This window comes from Apus apus, chromosome 2 (assembly GCF_020740795.1).
Source record: "Apus apus isolate bApuApu2 chromosome 2, bApuApu2.pri.cur, whole genome shotgun sequence".
Classification (NCBI taxonomy): Eukaryota; Metazoa; Chordata; class Aves; order Apodiformes; family Apodidae; genus Apus; species Apus apus.
The window spans coordinates 135,996,858-136,019,262 of NC_067283.1; the positions used below are offsets into that span (position 1 = coordinate 135,996,858).

General features: G+C 37.1%; 1 protein-coding gene and 1 long non-coding RNA gene across 12 annotated transcripts in view; one reads left to right on the forward strand and one right to left on the reverse strand.

Moving 5' to 3' along the window:
• Positions 1-22,405, reverse strand: part of UBR5 (ubiquitin protein ligase E3 component n-recognin 5) — an 83,478-nt gene that overhangs the window by 10,427 nt on the left and 50,646 nt on the right. For 5 of the 11 annotated variants that reach the window (XM_051612229.1, XM_051612230.1, XM_051612222.1 and 2 more), the window contains 29 exons: positions 21,755-21,898; positions 21,552-21,663; positions 21,192-21,346; positions 20,186-20,383; positions 19,506-19,704; positions 18,835-18,879; positions 16,114-16,240; positions 15,350-15,501; positions 14,869-14,964; positions 14,307-14,430; positions 13,879-13,976; positions 12,865-13,013; positions 12,347-12,438; positions 11,522-11,668; positions 11,313-11,431; positions 11,105-11,231; positions 10,877-11,006; positions 10,499-10,659; positions 9,726-9,965; positions 9,378-9,501; positions 8,588-8,699; positions 7,328-7,459; positions 6,147-6,404; positions 5,529-5,797; positions 3,761-3,972; positions 3,181-3,411; positions 1,084-1,157; positions 310-482; positions 97-231 (listed from right to left, as the gene is read on the reverse strand). In XM_051612229.1, coding sequence (XP_051468189.1) covers positions 97-231; positions 310-482; positions 1,084-1,157; positions 3,181-3,411; positions 3,761-3,972; positions 5,529-5,797; positions 6,147-6,404; positions 7,328-7,459; positions 8,588-8,699; positions 9,378-9,501; positions 9,726-9,965; positions 10,499-10,659; positions 10,877-11,006; positions 11,105-11,231; positions 11,313-11,431; positions 11,522-11,668; positions 12,347-12,438; positions 12,865-13,013; positions 13,879-13,976; positions 14,307-14,430; positions 14,869-14,964; positions 15,350-15,501; positions 16,114-16,240; positions 18,835-18,879; positions 19,506-19,704; positions 20,186-20,383; positions 21,192-21,346; positions 21,552-21,663; positions 21,755-21,898 — 4,335 coding nt within the window. The remainder of the gene's footprint in view (positions 1-96; positions 232-309; positions 483-1,083; positions 1,158-3,180; positions 3,412-3,760; positions 3,973-5,528; positions 5,798-6,146; positions 6,405-7,327; positions 7,460-8,587; positions 8,700-9,377; positions 9,502-9,725; positions 9,966-10,498; positions 10,660-10,876; positions 11,007-11,104; positions 11,232-11,312; positions 11,432-11,521; positions 11,669-12,346; positions 12,439-12,864; positions 13,014-13,878; positions 13,977-14,306; positions 14,431-14,868; positions 14,965-15,349; positions 15,502-16,113; positions 16,241-18,834; positions 18,880-19,505; positions 19,705-20,185; positions 20,384-21,191; positions 21,347-21,551; positions 21,664-21,754; positions 21,899-22,405) is intronic. The other 6 variants (XM_051612227.1, XM_051612226.1, XM_051612225.1 and 3 more) reach the window with 5 other exon arrangements.
• Positions 15,436-22,328, forward strand: LOC127381657 (uncharacterized). Its single transcript, XR_007888774.1, has 3 exons — positions 15,436-15,519; positions 19,544-19,647; positions 22,100-22,328. It is a non-coding gene; the product is annotated as an uncharacterized LOC127381657 (long non-coding RNA).

Sequence of the window (22,405 nt, forward strand, 5' to 3'; positions counted from 1 at the left end):
AATTCTTTCTAAAAACATTCAAGTGTAATTTAAGGAATGAAGGCACTAGCTTGAATTACCCTATTGTTTATAAGAATAAAAACCCTTTACATCTACCTCAAGGCAGTTTCTATCCACTGTAACTTCCATTAAGCATTTCCCACTGTTGGCAGAAGACGAATATAGACCTTGGCTTGGTCGGCCAAACAGATCTTCTTTGCGAGCATTTGGCTGAAAATTAACAAAAGCATTCTGGGTAAATAATATACTCCAGTTAGAAACAAAAAAGCAAACTGCAGTTTTCTTCTGGAACATCATCTCTGATGTCACCTGTAATAGATGGGGCTGGTCTGCCAGGGGGATGGCCTCTGCCAGAGGAACCTCAAAAGGATTGGGTGGAATGCAGCCGAGGAACGTCATAGAGTCTGATCGTCTGAAAAACGGGTGGTTTTGGCCAGTCTCTGCTGGGAGGGAGTCGTCATCTTTGTCGTTGAGTGTAGCACCTAAGTATCAGAGAAGATTTCAATTCAATTTTCACAGTTATAAAACCAAAGGATTTAAAATAGCAAAAATTGAATACGCTTTCCTCTTAGCTATCTGACTGGAGAAGTATCTCCACAAAGCTAAGATTTGAAGTACGGATGCTTCCACAAATCCCCTATTTTTATTAAGTTGCTTAGTCGTTGCTTTTGTTCTTTTTATTGTAACTAGCTTTACTGAACATGCACTCTTACACTATATGTGCTTAGTATAGAGTATACATTCTACCATGTAGTAGAAACCAGCAGTTTCATCAGATCAAAAAACAAAAATCAGTTTACCTCTGATTCAAATTTTATATTCTGTCATTGTGTAGAATGATAAGTAAGGGCACAAATTCTGCAGTTTAGAGAGAAAGGAGACAAAAAGATGTCCCCAAAATGAGAACAGGCAACAGCAGAAGCAAACAGGTAAAGCAACAATGATAAGAAAATCTTACTAAAACCCAACTTTAATGTAACATACGCAAATAGCAAAATTTGAGGTCTCAGCCAGCTAAAGGGGAAAAGGCAATAAGAAAGCATTGCATTTTGGCATTCTATGGAAGTGTTTCTGCATACTAACTCTGATTGGTGTCATCATCATTTTCATGTTCTGAATCTTCATTGTCAAGACCCAATTCCAAAAGTTCCCGAGTTCTTAAAAAAAACCAACAACAACAAAACAACAAACAAAAACACAAACAGGAAAAAAGTCAGTCCTCTTGAAGAAAACATTAGGCAAAACATTTAGACCTGTAGCAATCCATAAAAGCAAGAGTATAATCAGTAAGTGTACTTGAGAGCTATAAATACCAAGAACAAACTCACTATAAAATTGAAGTACTGTAGAGTACTCTTCATGACATACTCACTCACTACATTACTCACACAGTTACCCCTTGGCCACCTACCAAGTTTGATCCAAAAAGTTACAGCTTAAGTGACAGGCACACTTGTTTTTAAAGATTATGTCAATATAGAAAAAAAACAGGAAACATATATTAGTGGAAAAAAGAAGTGAATACTATTCTAAAGTGTACTGTTGTAGAATATGCTTATTCCTGTAAAAATAATGTCACTGATCACAGAGTTGTTCTGGTTGGAAAAGACCTTTAAGATCATTGAGTCCAACCATTAAATCCAACTCTACTGAGTCCAATGCTCATTTCAGAAGGTGAGACTGCAAGCTGTATATTACAAAAAATGCTTTTCACTATATTATAAAAAGGATCAAGAACTTTGATTAGTATTCATTTCTGGCAGTTTGTGCATTGTGAAATATGTTCTGAAACTAGATGAAGACTAGTAAAATTTCTTCTCATATAGGCTAGTAAGACATCATCTAACAGAAGCAACTGACAGAATTTGGAACCACTCAGCTTAAATTGATACGGTCTAGGCCTTCATAGTTTTATAAGCATTTAATGGGAATTTTACAATTCTTTGATGAACAGTTATTTGACAGATTTCAATATATGAATTTTTGGGGACAAAGCAGATTCCAGAAATAAGTTATTGCCTGGAAAAGGCTTGAAGCCACAGCTTTAATGACTCAAGTCAGCAAGCACAAAAACTCAAAGATGGTTACTGTATTAAATCATCCCTACGTTTGAGGAAACTACTGTTGACAATATCCTCTGGTATGCATTTTGAAGTCGTAACAAGCTTTACGTTACCAAGATATATTGAACATAACACTGGAACTACAGCAGCAGCCCAACGTATGCCTAAAATACTGATCTCTCATATTTTACAGTTACTAGATTCGTATAGAAAAGGAAAAGTTAAGTTCCACTTGTAGTATTGAAAATCAGGGGTAGGAAGGGGCAAAGATCTGCATTTATTTAACTGTTGACAAGGGCTGTTCAGGTGCATTACCTCAAAACCTAGTAAGAAATGGGAACAAATGGTGTAGGCTATCAACATGTGGACATTTCTACTATTATTAATTGCCACTTGAAATCAAATAACACTTCTAAAAAATCTTACAACTTTTAAAAATAGTAATAAAGGCAGCTTGTAAAATGCTGTGGTTGCAGTAGCAGGGATTTTCAACTTAAGGATGTGTGATGTACTCTAGGTGACCCTGCTCTGGCAGGGGGGTTGGACTAGATGATCTTTCGAGGTCCCTTCCAACCCCTAGGATTCTATGATACTATGATATGATTTTCAGCTATTGATTTCCCTACTGTGCTTTATATCATCAGGCAAGTCTCAAATATCTGCAACTAAATGGAAAACAGAACTACTAAGCCCCTCGTACAAGGCTTTGACATTTTCTCCCATGTAATTCTTATTTACTATGTTTGACAGGATTTTAAGTAAGTTGTAATCATGTTAAATGTGAGGAGCAGATTGCATTTTCCAGCTGAGAACCTTATTAGAGGCACAGCCACGGAGTTAAAAACCAAATTCAAGTTTCAATGGTAAGAAAACCACCTTTTTATGCAACTAGCATAAAAAGGGTTGAATAGGATACTACAACAGGCTTATCAGTCAAATATATGTACATTATACACCATTAAATGTTATTTTTATCATATGCATGTTACTGCACATGTATACACATAAATAGATGTATATATTTTTATGAGTTACTGAGTAACAACAGCAATGACTGAAACAAAAGGGCACAGGCCAAGTTTGGCAGAAGTTATTGTTTCCGAGTCAGCCTTAATACCTTTTCCGTTCCAGCTGAGGAGTATCCAGTGTTGTCTGTTGATTCATTGCTTTAATCCAATAAATAAGCGCTTGAAAAACGTAAGCTACGTGCTTTAGTGAACAGACATCTAGAACAGGAAGAACATCTGAGTGCTCATCGTTGTGCGAACGCATCAAGGACAGCGCGTAGTTCAGGAAATCCCCACGTGCCGACATCATTCCCTGGCGGGCACTGAGTAAAGTTGCGCGTCTGGGGAAAGAGGAGGGTTGAACACAGAGAGATCAGGCATCCCAGCAGAATGCATCCTTAACCTATTAGTCATTATATTTGCAATGTGGATGTAAAAACTCAATCCCCTCCCCTCAAAAACCACTGTGATAGTAAGAGTAACAATCATTTTATGCTTTATTACAAGCAGCTCAGGTGGATCTAGTACGTCAGAATAACCGAGATAGTAGCAAAACCAGAGGAAACCTACTTAAAACAGCAACTATAAAGCTGCATTACAAAATGAGATTCCTTACATGTCAGTGAACAAGAAGGTTTCACTTAAGACTGGCAATTCATATTGCATGCAGTAATCAAACTACTTTCATACCTTCTCCCCTCAAGTGTTCTTAAGCTAGCTTCCTCACGGGCTGTCATTCTTTCCCTTCTGGCTGAGTTCTGAGAAGCATGGAGAGGATGATTTGGATGCCCAGGATCACCAGCAGATGCTAATGCAGAACCATAGCGCAGCTGAGCTTCTGTAGAGTCCATGATGCTAACCATCCAATTCCAAGTAGGAATAAGCTTTTCTTCTACATAATTCTATAGAAAAAGAGATGTAATGAGTTTTCTTGGAATCACAGGATGACTTTGCAAAAAATAGAACTGGATGATGAGAATGCCATCTCAACATAAGCCTGCCACCATGGTTTTTACACCGGATTACCTACAAAAAGGTTGTAAGACTACATTGAAAAATGAACAATGAACAGTTTTTGAAAGCTCTGTTGAGATTGCTGATTTATTGCAGTGATATGCAGCTCTCATCACTTAATACCTTGGTGTCTGTAAAGCATTCTCACCATCCCTCTCTCCCTTTTGGGCATCTCTCTACTCCTTGCCTTATGATCACCCAGCATCTACCAGGTGTACACATCTTGGGGATTCTGTCCCAATTCCTGACTTTCCAAAAGCTTTAACAGCCCTCATCCTGCTATGGCATTCACCAGACAGGTCTTTCACCATTCTTCACTCCTTGCAACTTACTCAGTGATGACACCAAAGTTAAGACCTGCACTATATGTCTGCATACAAACCTCTCCTCCTGGCCCAGCCTCTTCCACACCTGCTCCCAATACTGGCTCTGGAGCCTACTTTTCTTGACATTTGCTAACTCCATTGACTTGCAGTTGTTTTTTTTTATCCAGCATCAGTCTGCTTTGTTCATTCCTCTGTATTCAGATCTCTGAAAACACCCCTCACACTTCAAATGTTCTTGTGTGCCCTAAACTAACAAAATGCTGTCTCAGCCCTGCTTCTGTATTGAAATGAAACCTTCACTGTCAAGCTTTCACATGCTAATACAAATCGCTTGCTGCCTCAGCTCTCCTGGGCACTCATCTGGCAAAAAGGTAACCTTTGCAGAACATCTCTACTCAGCAGAGGCAGTATTTTCCTACGAATAATCTCCTGAATAGAAACTGGTTTTAGTCCCCTCTGTAATGAAACTAAGTTCTCATAATTATTTCCCTGTGTATTTCCCCCAGCATTTGATCCTAGAATCTCTCTGTAACATTCCTATCCCAAATCAGAAGTCCTTTTCATCCATTACACTGCGAAAACAGAGATATACAAATACTTTGTGGCTCCATTACAAGTAAATATATTGTCATCCAGTTTTCACATCCCAGTAGATAGCTAACAGAAAAAAGCCTCCTTGGGCTCCTCAAAGCAGCAGTACTATTTTAACAGTTGGGTTATGCACCACTTCAGTACAGATGATTTCAGTCTATAAACTATGTCCACATGCAAGTTGATACACACTTTCTGAACACACTCAAGTTCCTTCTATGTTTTTGGTCTCTGAAGCTTCTCATGTACATGCTAGATAGCAGGTTTTGCTTTCACTTATTTTCTCTAAATATGTATTTTACATATGCTTTCAAAAAACAGCAGTCAAGAGCACTGTACTAAAACATATGCACATAACAGGGAAAGGATTATCATGTTGCTGAAAGACAGCCTTCTCCAGTTAACCCTCAGGGAAGGTGGACTACACAATCTTCAGAGGTCACTTTCAACCTTGACAATTCTATGATTTTTCCTAAAAAACCCACTGTATTGAAGTTGTTTCTCTATGGAAATTTGGATGTTCTTACCTGCAAGTTAACTGCATCTTGATAAGTCAGCTTCACTGCAGCTGGGATTTGGGAGTACACTAAATGATTGTACTTGGGAATCAGACCCATCAGATCAGATATCTGCCGTATCACAATACTGTATGCTCTTGCTAAACTGCTTGCAGATGTTAAGTAGCTGCTTGCATTGCTGGCTTCAAGTGCTGCAGCTGCTGCTGCAGCGCTCGTACTGATGGTACCGCTCCGACGGAGGTTTGATGGATCAATGTAAATCAAGCCTGCTGAACTTGCTAAACATAAAAGAAGGTATGACGTTAATGCATTTAACCACTGCTACTCAGTTTCTCTATTGACTGATATAATGAATATTTCTCAAAATAAACTTGTAAATATTACTGACATCACAACTAACAAGCAAAGAATTACTAGCTGTTTTAAGCATACTTGTATCTTCTTAAGAACTAGAAGAGATTCTTCTGTTTTTAATTCAAAAGCAGAACTGGAACAGCCAAGATGGGTCAGCACTATCCTTCTAAGACAAACACATAACATTTCATCCTGAAGAGAACAAACTAAAACAGAGGAAGGAACAAAGCCAGAGTTAACTGACATTCATGCATGCATTTTACTCAGACTTGCCTGCTGGGGCTGACGTACTAGAAGGAGCAGCGCTGGTAGCTCTCTGATTTTGGGTGTTACGCACTGCCCATTGCATGGAGCGGGGAGCTTGGGCAGCACCGTTGGCATGTGAGCTATTTGTGGTTCGTTCTAGAGGTTCATCAAGCATGAAGGTCTCCTGCTCTATGTCATCACTCTGACTGCTGCTGCTATCAGAGTCACTGGAATCATTTGATTGAGAGTCATCTTCAGAAAAAAATGCTGGAACACTGCTAGCTCCTATTGAGAAAATAAACAAGAAACAGTAAGACAATTGAACTTGGGTGCAGGTGTACACATATCATGTCAGTGTTGTAAACTTTTTCCATGAGAAAAAACTGCAGGTACTAAAAAGGTTCAAGTACTAGTACTGAAAGTCTTTAAAAAATTATCCTTATACCATTCTGCTAACTTTCAACAGGTGTCATGAAAAAGCTGTAAGATTACTTACATTTCAAAAGATAAGTTCAGAAATAAATGGAATTAAAAATTCCTATCTGAATTTGCCCCCAGGCAATGAATTCTAAAAACTTATGCTTCCAAACTGGACAGTAGAGCAGTTGCTTTCAAAAAGCTTTAAAATTATTGGTCAGATTGTATGTTTTGTTTTATACCATATCTAACATCTACATTAAAAATGAGTGAAGACATTTCATTTCGCTTCACAAGAATGCCAGGTAATCTCTGGCTAACTCATGCAGGAGCTCTGTAAGAGCAAAAAAGAGGCTGCATCTTAGCGCATCTCCTTGTCCAAAAACTCTGCATAGTACCTTACAACTACAGGCAAAGGAAAAGCAAAGGAAAAAAGAAAATGTAGGAAAGGCAGAGATGGGAGAGAAGAAGCTGGGTGAAGAGAAAAATAATAAAGAAAGGGAAAATAAGTTTACAAGGGTACTGTTAAAGGAATTTGTTAAAGGTGATTATTGAAATATCATGACCAGGTAACTTTCATTCTGTCCAATGTATCTGTGAAGTAATGTCTCCAGTATACCTCTGGAGTGCTGGATGCAGGCCAGATCCAAAGGCAAAAATTAATATTTTTTAGATGAAGCCAGTTCTGACTTTGTTAAAGCCATGTTCAGTCACTAACACATTTTCTTTCCTGTACAAGTTAATCCTAAGACCTAAAATAAAACAGCTAAACACAAGATGATGTGGTGTACCTGCTTCCGACCCAGCAGTAGCTGCAGTGACAACACTTCTGCGCCCACTAGCATTGTCCTGATTACTGTGGTTACTCTCACTGTCACTTTCTGTTTCAGCAGCAGCTAGCAAATCCAACTCCATATCACTGCCTATAAAAACAACATTAAAAACAACTCATGTTTAGAAAAAGAAAAAAACCTGAATGACTGTCATGACTTATCTAAGACACATTAAACAAAACCCAGGGCTGCTTACTATAGCAGAAGTTAATGGATATGCAGGGAGAGGCCCTAAAAGCAGTGCAAACATGCAGCAATTTTGAATTTTCCAGCGATTAACAACCTCTGGCCCTCCCTCTCTGTATTGCACATACATATTCACACTGAAAATGCACACTGAAAATTAAGACTTTAAGGATTCCGAATTAGTCACTCAAGCAAAACACTCCAAAACTCCTCATAAACATGTATTAGGACAATTATATGCTGTTTCAAATGAATATATAAGAAATACCCAAAAACTTTTAAAAAACTAATTAAAAAGATACAAGTTCTATTCAAGTTTAGGTTTTGAGAATTATATGTTCTCAGTACTCAGCCAGTGAATAAAGAGATTGCCTGGACTGTAAATGGGTTGACTGGATACACAAGGCACAGTCAGAAAGTAATTTTTTTTATTTTTTTTTTTAATTGTAGCTTTGGGCCACTTAATCCCAAATGAACTAATGCAAGTCATATCAATGGCAAGAATTTTCACACAGAATGCAGTAGTTTTGTCTACAATGTATTGAACTTTAATATTTTGTGATGAGTTTGAAAATGGCCCACCATGACTAAGATCCCTTTTGAGAACATACCTACCACTATTCTAACATTAGTCATACAAGAGGTAGGCTATTTTTTTGGTCCTTCAAATAGTTTGTCAACATCATTTTATAGTAGCAAATACAAAAGGCAAAACATATATTGTTGACCAAATACGTAACAACATTTAGGTTGGTTTTGGTGAATTATTTTTTTTTATATACTTTTGGCACCTTAATATTTTCTCCTCATGGAGAAAACGAAAAATAGAAGTGTTCATGTAGTAGGAAGTACAAGTTATCTATAACTGTACCCAACTCCTTCTGTAAGAAGTGTAGTCTGACACCCTTGGATTCTCTCTGCTCATGCAAGGCTCTCAAAGAATTATAACTAGTGACTCCAAAAATGCCTTTAGCTTTTGATGCACAGTTTGTTCATCCAAGTGGTAACGTGCATGATGTACATCATACGCACCATCTTCATCATGCTCGTCATGCTGTCCTTCTGCTTCAGCGTTTTCTTCACCATGTTCTTCCTGTTCATCATGATGGTCTTCTTCACCAGCTACACCCTCAACCACCTCAACCTGTAAAAAGCATTGTAATTTTATATTTGACTATCTTCCACATAAGAGATAACCGACATATTTTCAAAAACTCTGTGCAAAATTTGGTCTAAAAACTAAGAAACAAAAACCCTGACATCTAAGAAAGACTACCTCACAACTGAATTAACTTAAAGCCACAATGGATAAAAAAAAAAGGTCCACAAATAAAATATAGCATTGGATGTAATATTTTAATGTTGAAAGGGTAAATCTGACTGTAAAGCCTAGACCTAGTTTCTAAATAGTTACCATCCTGGTGAAAGATCTTCTAGTTCTCCAGTATAACTTGTAACAGCAACCATGTCCTGAAAGACTTGTGTCTTAACAGGGAGTTATAATATAGCATAAGGCTACATATAAAGGAAATTACAGATTTACAGTCATACTGTAATTCCATCAAATGCAAGGCACTTACTATACCCTGAAATGACTAAGTATTACTGAAAACAAATCAACAATTAAAAAGCCCTACTCAAATAAGGTTATTCTGTGCCATAAGCACTTCATCAAGTACTACTCGATGTCTTTCGACAAATCAGAGATCTTGATACATGGATTTCTGGTTCAGATGTTAAAGCATGTGCTAATACCTTAGGTACTTTACTGAGAAGAAAGGGAAAAAAAAAGGACAAAAAAAAAAAGAGAAAGGAAACTGACCTCTTCCACATCTGCTGAAACTATATCATCCTGTTCTTCATCCCTGCCACGAACTGGCTGTGACTGGCTGATTCGTCTTTGCTGAGGATTCCTTATGATGTAAGATGACTGAGATTGACTAGAACTTTTGTTTGAAGAAAAAAAGAAAAAGTGGATTTAGACTTCTGGACATTAGTGAACCCGAATTTTTGTAGAAACCTGTCAGTAGGAAAGTACTTCCAAAACACCTGGCCAGAATAAAAAGTCACACCATATTTTTGTTAATGGGAAGCTAAGAAAAAACCTAGAACAAAACTACCTTTAACCAGTCTTTGAAAAGAACGAATAGTAAGCTTTAATAAATTTTACCTGCTAGACTGGTCAGATGATGGTCTGGGTGGTAGAGGCTCCACAGAAAACAATTCTTCACTTCCCTGCATAGCATCTATGCTAGTGCTAGCAAGAGTAAAGGGTGCTGTAGGACGTGCAATTCCCATCCTGACTGGGATAATTAGAGATTCTGCTACATTGCACAGCTCTTCAACAGCATAGGGCAATAATGCCTGGAACACACGTTTACATTTTCCAATTGGCTGTGGAATAAAATTGCTAGGGAAAAAACATGGAAAAATAAAGGTCAAATATGTATTTTCCTCCAAACAAAAAACTGTGGCAATGTAATTTTTTTTTTCAAAATGTCAAGACAATTATTTTTAACAGATACATAAATTTGCGTGTGTATAGAATCAATACGCACAGGTATTTCAGTCAGTTATAAACATCTGTCATTCAATAATTGGAGATTAAGGCTGGATATCTGCATCTATTACTAAAAAACAACCACAGACTATAATTTTGATTAACATGTTAAAAAAACTACTTAAAAAAATGTTAACAGTTTAAACATCAAGTTTTGTTATGATCATGTATGTTTAACAAACATTGTTGTATTAAAAAGCAAAATGACATACCAGAAAGCTACTTGAGGTTTGCACCTTTCCACACAATGCTGACTACAGACCACACATTAATTCAAATGTTTCTCCCTACTGTTGATTTGTAGAAAATCATTTATTAAGAGAATAAATATTTTAAAAAAAAAAACAACACCACAACCAACACACATACACCCCACCACTTACTTTTTCTTTTTAGAGGAAGCCATTTCTACACTGAGAATGACAAACACTCTTGCCACAGAACGCAGGAATCTCATTGTAACAGCAATAGCTTCTTCTCTGCGTCCGGGTGTATACTTGTTTTGCAATTCCTTTACCAGAGTACCCAGCAAAGTATCTAAGAGCTGTAGAAACAGTTCATTACAACCTAATAATGATGTGTAGTACAGAAGCATGAAAAAAGACAGACGATTCAAAAGGAGACCACAGTTGTAATAGTAGAAATTCACAAAAACTAACTTGAAGTTAGTTCCAAGTTAGTCTACAGGCATGTCACCTGAGATACACTGTAATATCACATTGTTCAAGAAATCTATGTTAAACATGACTAAGAGTGCTTACCAAAATGTCTGCTGTACACTTGACAATAAGGCAGTGTGTAAAACAGTCCAAACGAATAGTTCCACTTTGCTGATTAAGGTAAACTTGTTCTTCAGGCAGAAGATGACCTATCCTACTGCTTGCACTAAGACTTGGAAAAAACAAAGAAAGGAAATAATGTTTATGTAAGTCAGCAGGTCTCTAATATTAGATTAAACTTTGCATTGGCAACTGTAAGTAAATACACACGGGTCTTTATTTTCCTGAGAGCCAAACATGATCATTGACTTCAGTGCATTCCAGTCTTGCAAGACACGTTCCAAAGCAAGTTGGGCAAATCGAGGAGGTTCTAAGTCATGATCAGGCATATCAGAATCTAGAAAAGACAAAAAAGCAATATAAGAAAGGGGTGGTGAAATACGGAATTTGTCATTTATTTCACTGAAACATCTCTTACCTTCAGGATTCGCAGATTTACGATTACGATCTTCCCTAATTCTAGGTGGTCTGTACTGGCAGTGTTCCACAGTTTGCCTGGCAACTGTTTGCACTAAAAAGAGCAGCAGATGCTCTCCCCTGGAATGAAAAATTGATTAGTGGAGATATATCACGTATTTTAAAACAACAGAAATTATCTTGCCCTAGTCATTGCAAATATGAACTTGCCTGCTATTTGGCATGGTAACAAGATTTGTGGTGGTAAGCAGGCGGTAAAGCAGATCAAGGCGAGCAGATTTTTGTCCAGCAATGAGTGTTTTACACTTGCACTTCTCCCAGCAATCACAGTAGGCAGTTGGAGATGTTCGTTTGAGCCTACAAGAAATAGAAAAAGTGAGCTGCAACACTGTTCAGTAACGTATCAACTGTTTTCTACACGCACTGAGGGTGGTGGTGCACACATTTAAATTTCTGCTAAAGTTTTTTTGTGTATTATAGTAGCAAGATGCCAAAACCCAGCTCAAAAGAGAAATGTAGAATTTACATGTGGCAACACTTGACATTTGCAATTCTTGTTTCCTATGCTCATTTTAAGAGTGCAGTTTCACTACAGAGCTTTTCATAGTGCCTTATTCCCTTTATTACAGTTGATCTTAGAAATTAATGTGTTACACTTCTTTCTGAAAGTTTACAAAAATGGTCTGTCATCAGGATTCACTGGCTTCAGAAAACTCACCAAAGCAACCAAAATGAAAATATGGTATTATTTAGACACATTATTCTTAGAAAATTAAGCATTTTGAGGGTGTTAAAACTCATTTACTCCAAATTCTACAAAGTGAAAAGTACAAGACTGCTTCAGGTTACTCTTTCAATTTTGACCCATAAAATAAATCTTACAGAGCAGAGAGGAAAGACAAGTATTTTAAATATTCTATTACTCTTCTGTTCCGTAATATCCGAACTCTTCAATTAAGGGAAAAATCCTACAATTATCAGTAAGCAAGTGAAACCACAAATTTTTATTTATAAGAAACAGAACATAATACTTACTTGCAGTCATGTCCTTTGTGACACACCCTTGCACATTCTGTGCAACAACAAAGAGATTCCAACAGGCCACATGTTCGGCATTCAAATATATCCTAAAAAAAAGTTTACAAAAAATATTGTGCTTAGTTTTTTTCCCTGCAACACTTGCCATTTCACAGCATACCAGGTTACATTAAAAGTGCATTTGTTCAAACTGACACTTTGACTTAGAAATAAGTCAACCCTACAAAGTATAAGTTTATTGTTAGTTAGGATATTCCATGTTTTCAAAGAGCTTTTTCCATTCATTTATTTTGCCAAAGCTAGCCAGAGGGGAAAAGCCACACTCATAAACAGCAATATTCTGAGCAACAAAGCCAGCTTTGGGTGTATTATGGAAGGCAATAACTATCCCAGAATTAAAAGTTACAGCTATCAAACCAATATAACTTTAATAACTTAAAAATTACGTTAGTGGACTAACAGAATACATGGTTGGAACTCATTCCTATTTAGTTCAAAGTTTAAAAAAAGCTTACTTGATTAATATGTTCTGCACCAGTCCATGTAAAACTGCATGTATCATTACAGCACAAAACATACAAGGGAGAGTCATCTGGATTTGTACCAGAGGGACAAACCATTCCCATAAACACATCATCTTCTTTTTCACTAGAAGTTGCCTCAGCTAAAAAAAAAAATGAAATACCAGTGTTACAAACAATCCCCAAAAAGTAACAAAACCCCATCAACAGAACCCATGCTTGACATATGTTTGCCATTACAGAATCCCATACAGAAGCTGAAGTCTGAATAGAGACTCAAAGTTTTTTAAGAAAGCTTTCTGCTTTGCAGGTATTTCTTACAGGAGCTGCTGCAAATTCCTGACCAAAAAATACAACTACCAACTCTTCCCCAGTTTTGAATTCACTGCTATTTTAATTAATCTTTCAATATGATGATCCAAAGAATTGGAAAAAAAAAAACAACACCTCTTTATGGGCTATATTCTTGTAAGAATATACACAGTCCTACAGACCTTTTCACACCACAGTTCTAATCTGCTCGAGTTTCTCCTTAAATTCAACTTAGACAATAAAATACCAACACTAAAAGAGAACCACGAAACATATTTGTATAGAAGTCTTTTTAGGAACAGGATCTAGCTTAGCACAACTGCTTTATCATACTTTTCTTCCAATTCAAAGAAACAAGTTCCAGGTGATACCTCTGAGCTACTGAAAAGTGGTACCTTAATCCACTGATGTTTGTAAAGCAATAAAATACTGAGAAGACTACAATGAACACAAAAGCAGTAATATTCAGAGAAATCTATTGTAATATACACACCACAAAAGAGGAAGATACACCATAACAGCAAGATTTCCAAAACATGCAGCAATATAGTGTTTTGGAAAGAGCTGTTTACCACCATCACGAGTTGCTCAAGCACATGTAATTTTACACAAAAAAAAGCACCATTAGTAATGAATCTGCACACATGCCAACCTTTAGAAGGAACCACATGCTATTAATTAATGGAACTGGTCTACCTTTAGCAATTTTCTGTGCCGTTTCTAGAATTGTAATTGCAGCAGGATATGCCCGCCCACTAACTGCTGACATAAATGGTGTCATGCCTCTTGCATCCCTAAGGAAAAAAAATCAACAGATAAGTTAAAATGCACGCTATTTTTTTGCTACAACAGGAGAGGTAGGCAAGAAATCTATGAAAATTTAGCACTGCTACTGTGTGAACAGAAAAAACACGGCGTGAATAAGCAGTCTATTAATAATTTTACTTCTGTGAAATAGACCTAATTTTAAGGGATAGCTGGATGCAAACACAGCCAATACTGTAACATTCTGCATTTCAACTAACACGCCTTTAAATAACCTTTTTTAAAAAGGCTTCTACGTAATAAATTTCCAGTGATATAACATTACAAAGGATAGTGAGAATACATATGAAAGTTCTTACTTGGCTGACAGCAATTCTCGAAGATAAGGTTGTAAAACGAGAGTGTCACACACTAATTTCAGTATGAAATGAGCATTTGCCTTCCGATCCTTTGATTCCACTACAGATGGCTCGGTTGAAGGACCTGTAATGAGAAGAAAAAAAAAAAGCAAGAAACAATTTTTCCTCAAAATATTACTACTATTAAAACCAAATAGTTGAATGTTTCACTGGGGCGATTAATCAGTAGGTTGGCTACTCGGTGGTTTGCCAGTTTCAGCAACATTTCACATAAGTACTGTAAATTGAAGTTCCAAATTACATTCTGAAATACAAACAGGAATCCCAATTTCATACTGTCTACCATATTTCTACATATTTGTCACTCCCCAGTTAAAAATAGTTTTTACATAAAACACAGCATAGGGCTTCATGTAATTTTTGCAAACTTCTGAAATTCTGCTCCAATCCCATCTTCATCTGATAAGAGGCATTTTCATATGGAGAAAGTCTGTGCAAGCAAAGACAGCCTTTGTCATAATTTTCCTTCTAAAATATAATCAGATAAGCAGCATGTCCTCACCTGGTATCGTGGAGGTGCTAGGTCCTTGGCTGGTGCCAGTCGCAGCTGTGGTAAGAGATCCCACAGCGGGGGCCAGGATAAAATCAATGTCACCATCTTTCAGTAAACAGAACAGCAGGATGTATATCAATACATAAAAACATCCCTAACAACATGCTCTTCCTGCATTGCCTAACACACTGTTGGCTTCCTATATTTAACTGGTACTCTTTCCTACAAACAGCCATATTCCTGCATTAGTAACCTAACCCAACATTACTAAACACTTCACAGAGGTTCCACGCCAGAATTAGAAAGACACGTACTGGATCTAAAACCAGCTTTTATGTCTTCAGTGAACTCATAGAGCACATTTTGCTACCTCAACTACATTAGCTGTTTTAGTCTCATGCTGAAATCTAAGTGATTCACCTTAAAAGCCATTGGTTCCTTTATTAAATCTCTCATGCTACAGTCTAATGTGATACATGAGCTGACTCACCCGGATCCATTGCAGGAGGATCTGGAACCCAGCTAGGAGGAGCTATTGGTGGAGAAACTGGGTCCTGGTGATCACTTGATGAAGCACCAGCTTCATGTCTGCCTAGTCCAGCAGCTCTCAAGGATCTTCTCATCATTTCCCTTAATCTCAAGCTGAATACAAAAAACAAGGTAAAAATACTATCTCATTTTCATTAATAATTAGAACATTTTAAAGCAGAATTTCACACTGAAAGAGGAAACTAAACTTCAAGAGATTCTGTATCATCTTAGTAGAGGAAAAGGTGGTAGGAATAAGATAGAAGCCAAAGAACCCAGTGTGATGGAAACAAAGAGGTACAAACATAAGGGTGGTTTTGTTGGTTTCTTTAAAAATGCATTTCCTGTTGTGAGTAACATCTCCTACAGAACGTGGGAGGGAAGCTCCAACCCTTACCCTCATCTCCCATATCAAAAAGATCACTGTGATGAGGACTGTAGCTTGGAAAGGATAAAGACACCATTCCACTTCAATTGCTTCAACTATGGAGCTAAGTAAAAAATAAAGTGGTACTATGCTCTCACACAAAGTGCTCTGAACTGACTGGAACTCAATATAGATACTGTCACTTTCCCTTGACATGAGCACCACCCAGTTACCATAATGGAAAGAGAAAGAACATACTTATCCTCAAAAATCAGGATCCTGTCAGGATCAGAAACTTATCTTTTAGAGGCACCTTGATACAAAGGACTCCCACTATAAGAAAGCAGTAGTCAGCTCACCTTCTGCTGCTTGATGATCCTGCCCGATTTCCTGGACCATTACTTGACACAACAGAGATTGCATTTGCAATAGCTTCCACAGCTGAGAGCCTTTCAGCAAATGTGTTCCTTTCAGAGCGCTCTGCTTCTGAAAAATTAAGAAAAGCCTTAGTGCCAAAACTTCACTTGGAAAAATTATAGGTAACAAGTATGAAATGTCACTAATCATAAAATGTTCCCTGCATAATTTAATTTTTTTTTTAAGACTTAGAGGGATAGTGTAGGTTCATATACAAGTTTTTGTTCTCAACTAGCTTAACCATGATTTTGACTCAGTTTGGTTTCTAAACGGCCATCAAGGAAGGAAATTCAAGGTACCCTAATTCCAAAACAAGGTTTCAGTTTTCCGTATCACCAAGAGATAAGGACCTATCACATAGCTGATTCCAGACACTTGCTGAGTCAAGGCTTCAAAAGTAATGATAACCAGAAAAACTCAAAACATCATCCCTACCCCACCCCTACTTCACACTGAGCTGCTACCAACAACAGTGCAAAGTTGCAGCTTGTAAGATGCACACGTATGAGCATGCTTAGGAAAACTATGTTATGAATAGAAGGCAGCACCATCAGTTTGCATCAGAAAGAATAAGCCTTTCTTCTAACATCTAAAACCCCAAGCACCATAACACCTAAAGGTTCTAGTCATAACAAGGACTGAAGTGTGCCAAGTGCAATACAGGATATAAAAAACTACCTATTTGTACAGTTACAGTACAACTTGAAGCAGCCACCTGAATCAAAGACCTAATGTAGATTTGTCTGCAAGACAAATACACAGATAAAGCAGTAAAGTCAACTGTGCAACGTTTGCAGAGTGCTACTAACAATTAAAGATCATGTAGCCACTATGCAGCAAACTATGAATCACTACAGCTAAGGATCCAGAAAGATCTTTCAGCATGATACAGAACAAGAGAGGAGCAATTTTCCTTTCAACAGAGTGAAAGATAATTTTTGATATAAACTAAAAGGAAAATGTATTTAGTTAGTGTTCCTTTCTGGAGACCCATCAACTGCAGATGCCCTGGCACTAAGAGTAATTTGCTGTTGTGTTGTCTAATGAAAAATGTCCCAGTTCTCTGGAAAAAACTCAATTTGTAGGTGTTCAGTAAAGTTACCTGAAATTTAGTATCATAACTCTTAAATGATATCACATTCTTTGGACACTTCTTTTGGACCTGTCTTTTCCAAGATCCTTTCTATTGGCGAAGCTGAGTTATCAAATTACAGAGAAACAAAGCAGCTTTCCCCCAGTTTTGCAGGTGCGGGGCATTTTTTTTCTGCAATTCCTTTATCCAATGCTGCAGGGGCTATTGTGAAACTAGGCACAAGATCAGAGAACAAAAAAAAGCTCTTCCCTGCCCTCAATATTCCCTTTCTGGCACTTAACGAGGAATCTATATGAAGAAGAGTGAAGGATCTCGGGCAGGTACTAGCTGGGAACAGGCTTTATGTTCTGTAATTGTTAAGGAACCATCATATCTGGATTCTGGAACTGAAGTTTTTACTCCGGAATCAAACTTCATTTACAGTTCAACAGATGGCTGTACAACTTACAGACAATAACAATAGTCACCACTGCCCTCCAGATGATGGACAGAAAATAAGCTTACCCTAATATCCATCACTAAGAGTTAGAGTGGAAGGTGAATGTGATTTGAACCTAAAATATGAATCCTCTTTTAAAACAATTTTTGTGAGAGGAAAGAGAGAGGCAGAGGGGTGTTAAAAGTCTATCAGGTTCACATTTTTTGATTTTTCAGAAAGTTAGATTACATCCAAATGAAGTCACTGAAAGAATGTCAAGGTTGCAAAGACAAGCACTCAAATTAGGAAAAGTCAGATTAAGTTTGCCCATGCATCCTTATTTCAGCTTACTTGTGTGCTTAAAGTAAAACAATCTTTAGTTACACAGTTGAGTTTTGTTTGTTTGTTTTGGGTTGGTTTTTTGTTTGGGTTTTTTTGTTTCCCCTTCCCCCCCACAACAAGACCCCTGCCTCAATCAGTGCACAGGATGGACGACACACTAAAGATGAAGGGTTGTACAATGAGCAAGCTGTTCATGCCTTGTTTGCTGCAACATTTGGGAGGTGCGTATCAAGGCAGCAACAGCTTAGCAAAGAGAGGAGGAAGCACTGGCTTGTGTTTAATTCTACTGAACATCACTTTGGAGAACTGGAACTTACTTCTGCCACATCTAACAGCACAAAGGACTTTGTGAAACAAGTTTTTACAAATTATTGTGATAGATTTCACTCATTTCTGGACAACTAAAAGGTGCCTTACTCACAGAAATAATAAACATTCACAGAACAACTGAAACTACTATTAATCCAGCTCTAAAATAAAATGTTTTGAAATAACACCTACTCAAAAAAATTGAGATCAGACCCTAGGCACCTCAAACAGAATCCTGAAAAATCAGTTAATAGCTTTGAATACACAAAAAGTTCAAGCTATAATACCTTCAAGAGATGAGCTGCAGCATTATCCCCATTTTATAAATAGGGATATGAGGAACAATTAATGTCTATAAATGACTAAAATTCAATGACAGCACCATACAAAAATCCCTCAAGAAAGTTCATTCATTATTCAGTGCAGGGTTTGTATGGTGTGCAATAAGGAATGGGGCCACACACTGAATGATGAGGATAAAAAGAAATATTGAATAGCTACCCATTCGGTGAGCACCGTCCATCTTGTGCACTGAATGAGGTAGTCCTGTGGAAAAAATAGCATGACGGTGTAATTAAAGACCATTTCACAATGCATACCCATGCATAGCACATGGGTAAACTTCCTCTTGGCATTTCCTAATTTTGGAGTGCTTGACTTAGCAACCTTGTTATTGTTAACATACATAACAGTATTTAACAGACGTTTTCAAATGGTGTCAATAACTGGCATTAACAGAAGGTCATTCTTTAACATTTCTTAATACATGTCAACTGCAAGTAGCATTTCTTATTGGAGGCATTACCGCACAGTATAGCTCTTGGAAAATATTAAACACAGTTTTTCTTTAAAATTTACTAGTGATACAATGGGGATACTAGCCATATAAAGGTGGAAAACTACTTGTTCTGATCTAAAACTAACACGTGGATGTGAAAAGTTTCTCTTTTGCAATCAATAAAAGCAGCTTAGTACTCCTAACTACAGAATTGTTAAAAACCCTTAAGACAGTAATAAAATGTTATCTCAGCACCTTTGGAAGGCTAGGACACATTTTAGGTGCTAAATTTTAAGATACCCACAAATGAAGAATGCAGCCTTTGTTTCAAATGTTGTTGAAAACGCATAAACAGTTTATTCTCAGATTATTTTCATGATATTGTTGAGCTCACCCTCTTCCTCTTTCGTTTCTTTGTTGCTGGTTGGAAAGCACACAGACACACAAGCATGCAGAATATTGCGGTTCCCGTCACATCTCCGTAGCGTCTGCAGCATTCGTGGATCCTCATCAAAGACAATTTCAAGACTCATCAGGTATTGTCTGCAAGCCTCGTAGTCACATCGAAGAATGTGCTGCATTAAAGTTTGTTTCTGTACTCAAAAGAATAAAATGTTTTAACAACTTAAAACACAAAAGGCAGACACACAAGTTTCCTAAGTACTTCTAAGATTTCCATTTTGGAAATTAATAGATAAGTCTAAATCTAGGAATTTGCTGGAAGTCAGTGTAGAAACTTGAGAACATGCATCACTTCAATTCTAGCACTGTTAAAAACAGAACACAGCACACATTCAGACACAGCAAGATGAAGGAACAGAGAGGCTTAAGTAGCAGAAGCTATCAGGCTCACAAAAGCCTGATACAGAAGCCATGCAGCCCCACAACGGATCTTCCATTTTACTGTGTAAATTTATTGATGCTTTTGTGTTTCTAAGAGAATCTTCTGTTGAAATTAGTTCCTTTGAAATAGTGACAATACAATTCGGAATCTAAACTGAAGCTGCTTTAAGCTTAACTTCATAAAAGCAAGAGAAAAAACAACACAATTCTGTAGTAAAGAAAATACTTTACCTCAACAGCCATGATGATGATAGCAGCTTTCTTTTTGATGGTCGAATTAGCAGGAAGATTTGTTAAGGAATGAACACCCATTCCAAGACTACTAATAGGTGGAAGATCAAGCCAGTCAGGGTCTCGTATCCCACCCATACAATCTTTTGCCATTGGATAGATTGTGCCATTTCCATCTCTAAGAATAATAGGAGATTCCTACATTTGGGAATAAAAATTTGTTAAGTCTCCAGAATTTATAAATACTATCCTACCCAAAAAGGTGCAGTTCTGCTTGACTGCCTATAATGACAAGTTTACCTAAAATTTTATTTTTTATATATATATATAAACTTATAGAAGTTTATTTTTAAATACTATCAAAGAAACATATAGTACCAGTATGTTTAGCTTACTTACATGCTCCAAAGAAAGTTGAATATATTGAAACACTCAAACTCAGTTCTTTTGGCAAAAAATCTCCCTTCAAGTATCCTAAGCAAAGTATGTTTGAGGAAGTGACTATATCATTTTGATATTTTTTCTCAGCCCTCCTCATGCCTATCTGCAGTGTAACCAAGCTGTATAATCTGATAAACTAAGATACTTAACATTGGATAGTAGAAAGAGAACCTCAGAACCTTCACAGAACCTCACTATATCATTTTCAGTATCAAATACAGGTTGGGTTTTTTTGCTAACATTTCCATTTCTTCTCAAGTGAATTTTCATCTGACCCAGTATCAAAATACAGCTAGATCACAGATTTACAGTAACACAGGAACTACCCTCAAGTTTTTTCCCCCCTCTTTTACTTTTCATTCAAGGTAGAATTTGAGTACGATTAATTAAGCACTTAAGTGCCTTCAAAATACAAATGGCAACAGCAAGTCTTTCCTAATCCATGTGAAGAACTATTTCTTTGCCAGTCTTTGGAAGCATCTTACAAAAGGCTGTACTGTCCCATTCAAAGGTGATGGAAGTGAAATGCAGTGAGGTTAAATGATTGAGATACAAAACCACAAACCTGTCCAGCTGTAAAAATAGCAACACTTCTCTCATTCTGACCCAGGAACGCAATGCTGCTAGTAGGGAAATTATTTTCCTGTTCAGCCTTTCCTGTGGCAAGGTCAAATATGCAGTATCGAACCCAGCTCCCAGTTTTCAGAACAGCATGCACTCCTTCAAAGATATACAGAGAAAAATGTTAATATCTCTTACTGATGGCATCCAGTAAAAGAACTCCTAACTAAAGCACTTTTAAGGAATTACTAATATCCACGGAAACAGCTATTTATGTTAGTTTGAAAGCAGTTGTTTTCCACTAGGAGGAAAGACAGGTAACAAAGGATCCAACAGAGTATACTATGGGCAAAGTCCTACTTACCTTTAGAATCCACATTAACTGCTAGGATCTCTGTTTTTTCAGGAATGCACAGCTTTTTAGGTGTCCTTTGAAAACAGTCAGGAACTTTTGGAGTTCCACCAGTTTTTACGACCTGGAAACACAAAATTTTAAGATGCAATTAAGCACTCAGTTCTGACATTTAAAAATACTGATTATTTTCTCAGTGTTTCACAAAGACATACCTGCAGTTCATCTATTCTGAGCAGCCTACAGTCTTGGAGAAGAGAAGAAGGATCAGGATCTGAATTAGAACTGCTCTGACAGTTTGCATTACTGGAGGTGCCAGGAAATTTCACAGCAACGTAAGCACCATCCACTTTTAGCACCTAAAAGCAGAACATGTTACATTTACCAAAAGATATGAATAAAACTTGTTTAGGTTGATTTGCTTCAAAATAAACCAGACCTTAACCAGGAAAATGAAAAAGTTTACAATAAACAGTGATCAAATTATCTCAGTCATTAGCTTTGTTGTTTTGCTAAAATTATTGAAATTTAAAACCGTGGATTTCTTAATTACTTCACAGGAATCCTGCATCAGATCAAAGGTTCTCATTTTCAACATCCTCTGTCCAAGAGGAACCAAGAGGAACCAACACCAGCTGGCTATAAAAGCTCCTACTGATACTTCCCTGCCATCTTTCCAGCTTCCACCTACAGGAAAAAGCAGAACATCTTCATATTTAATAACCTAGATAGATCCTTCTCCTACTAATTTGTCCAATCATTTTTGGAAATAAACACTATTCTTGTGGTAATGAGCTCCAAGCATTAGCTAATAATTAAACAAAAAACATTTACACTGAGCCTCTTACTTCTTTAAGTGCTCATAA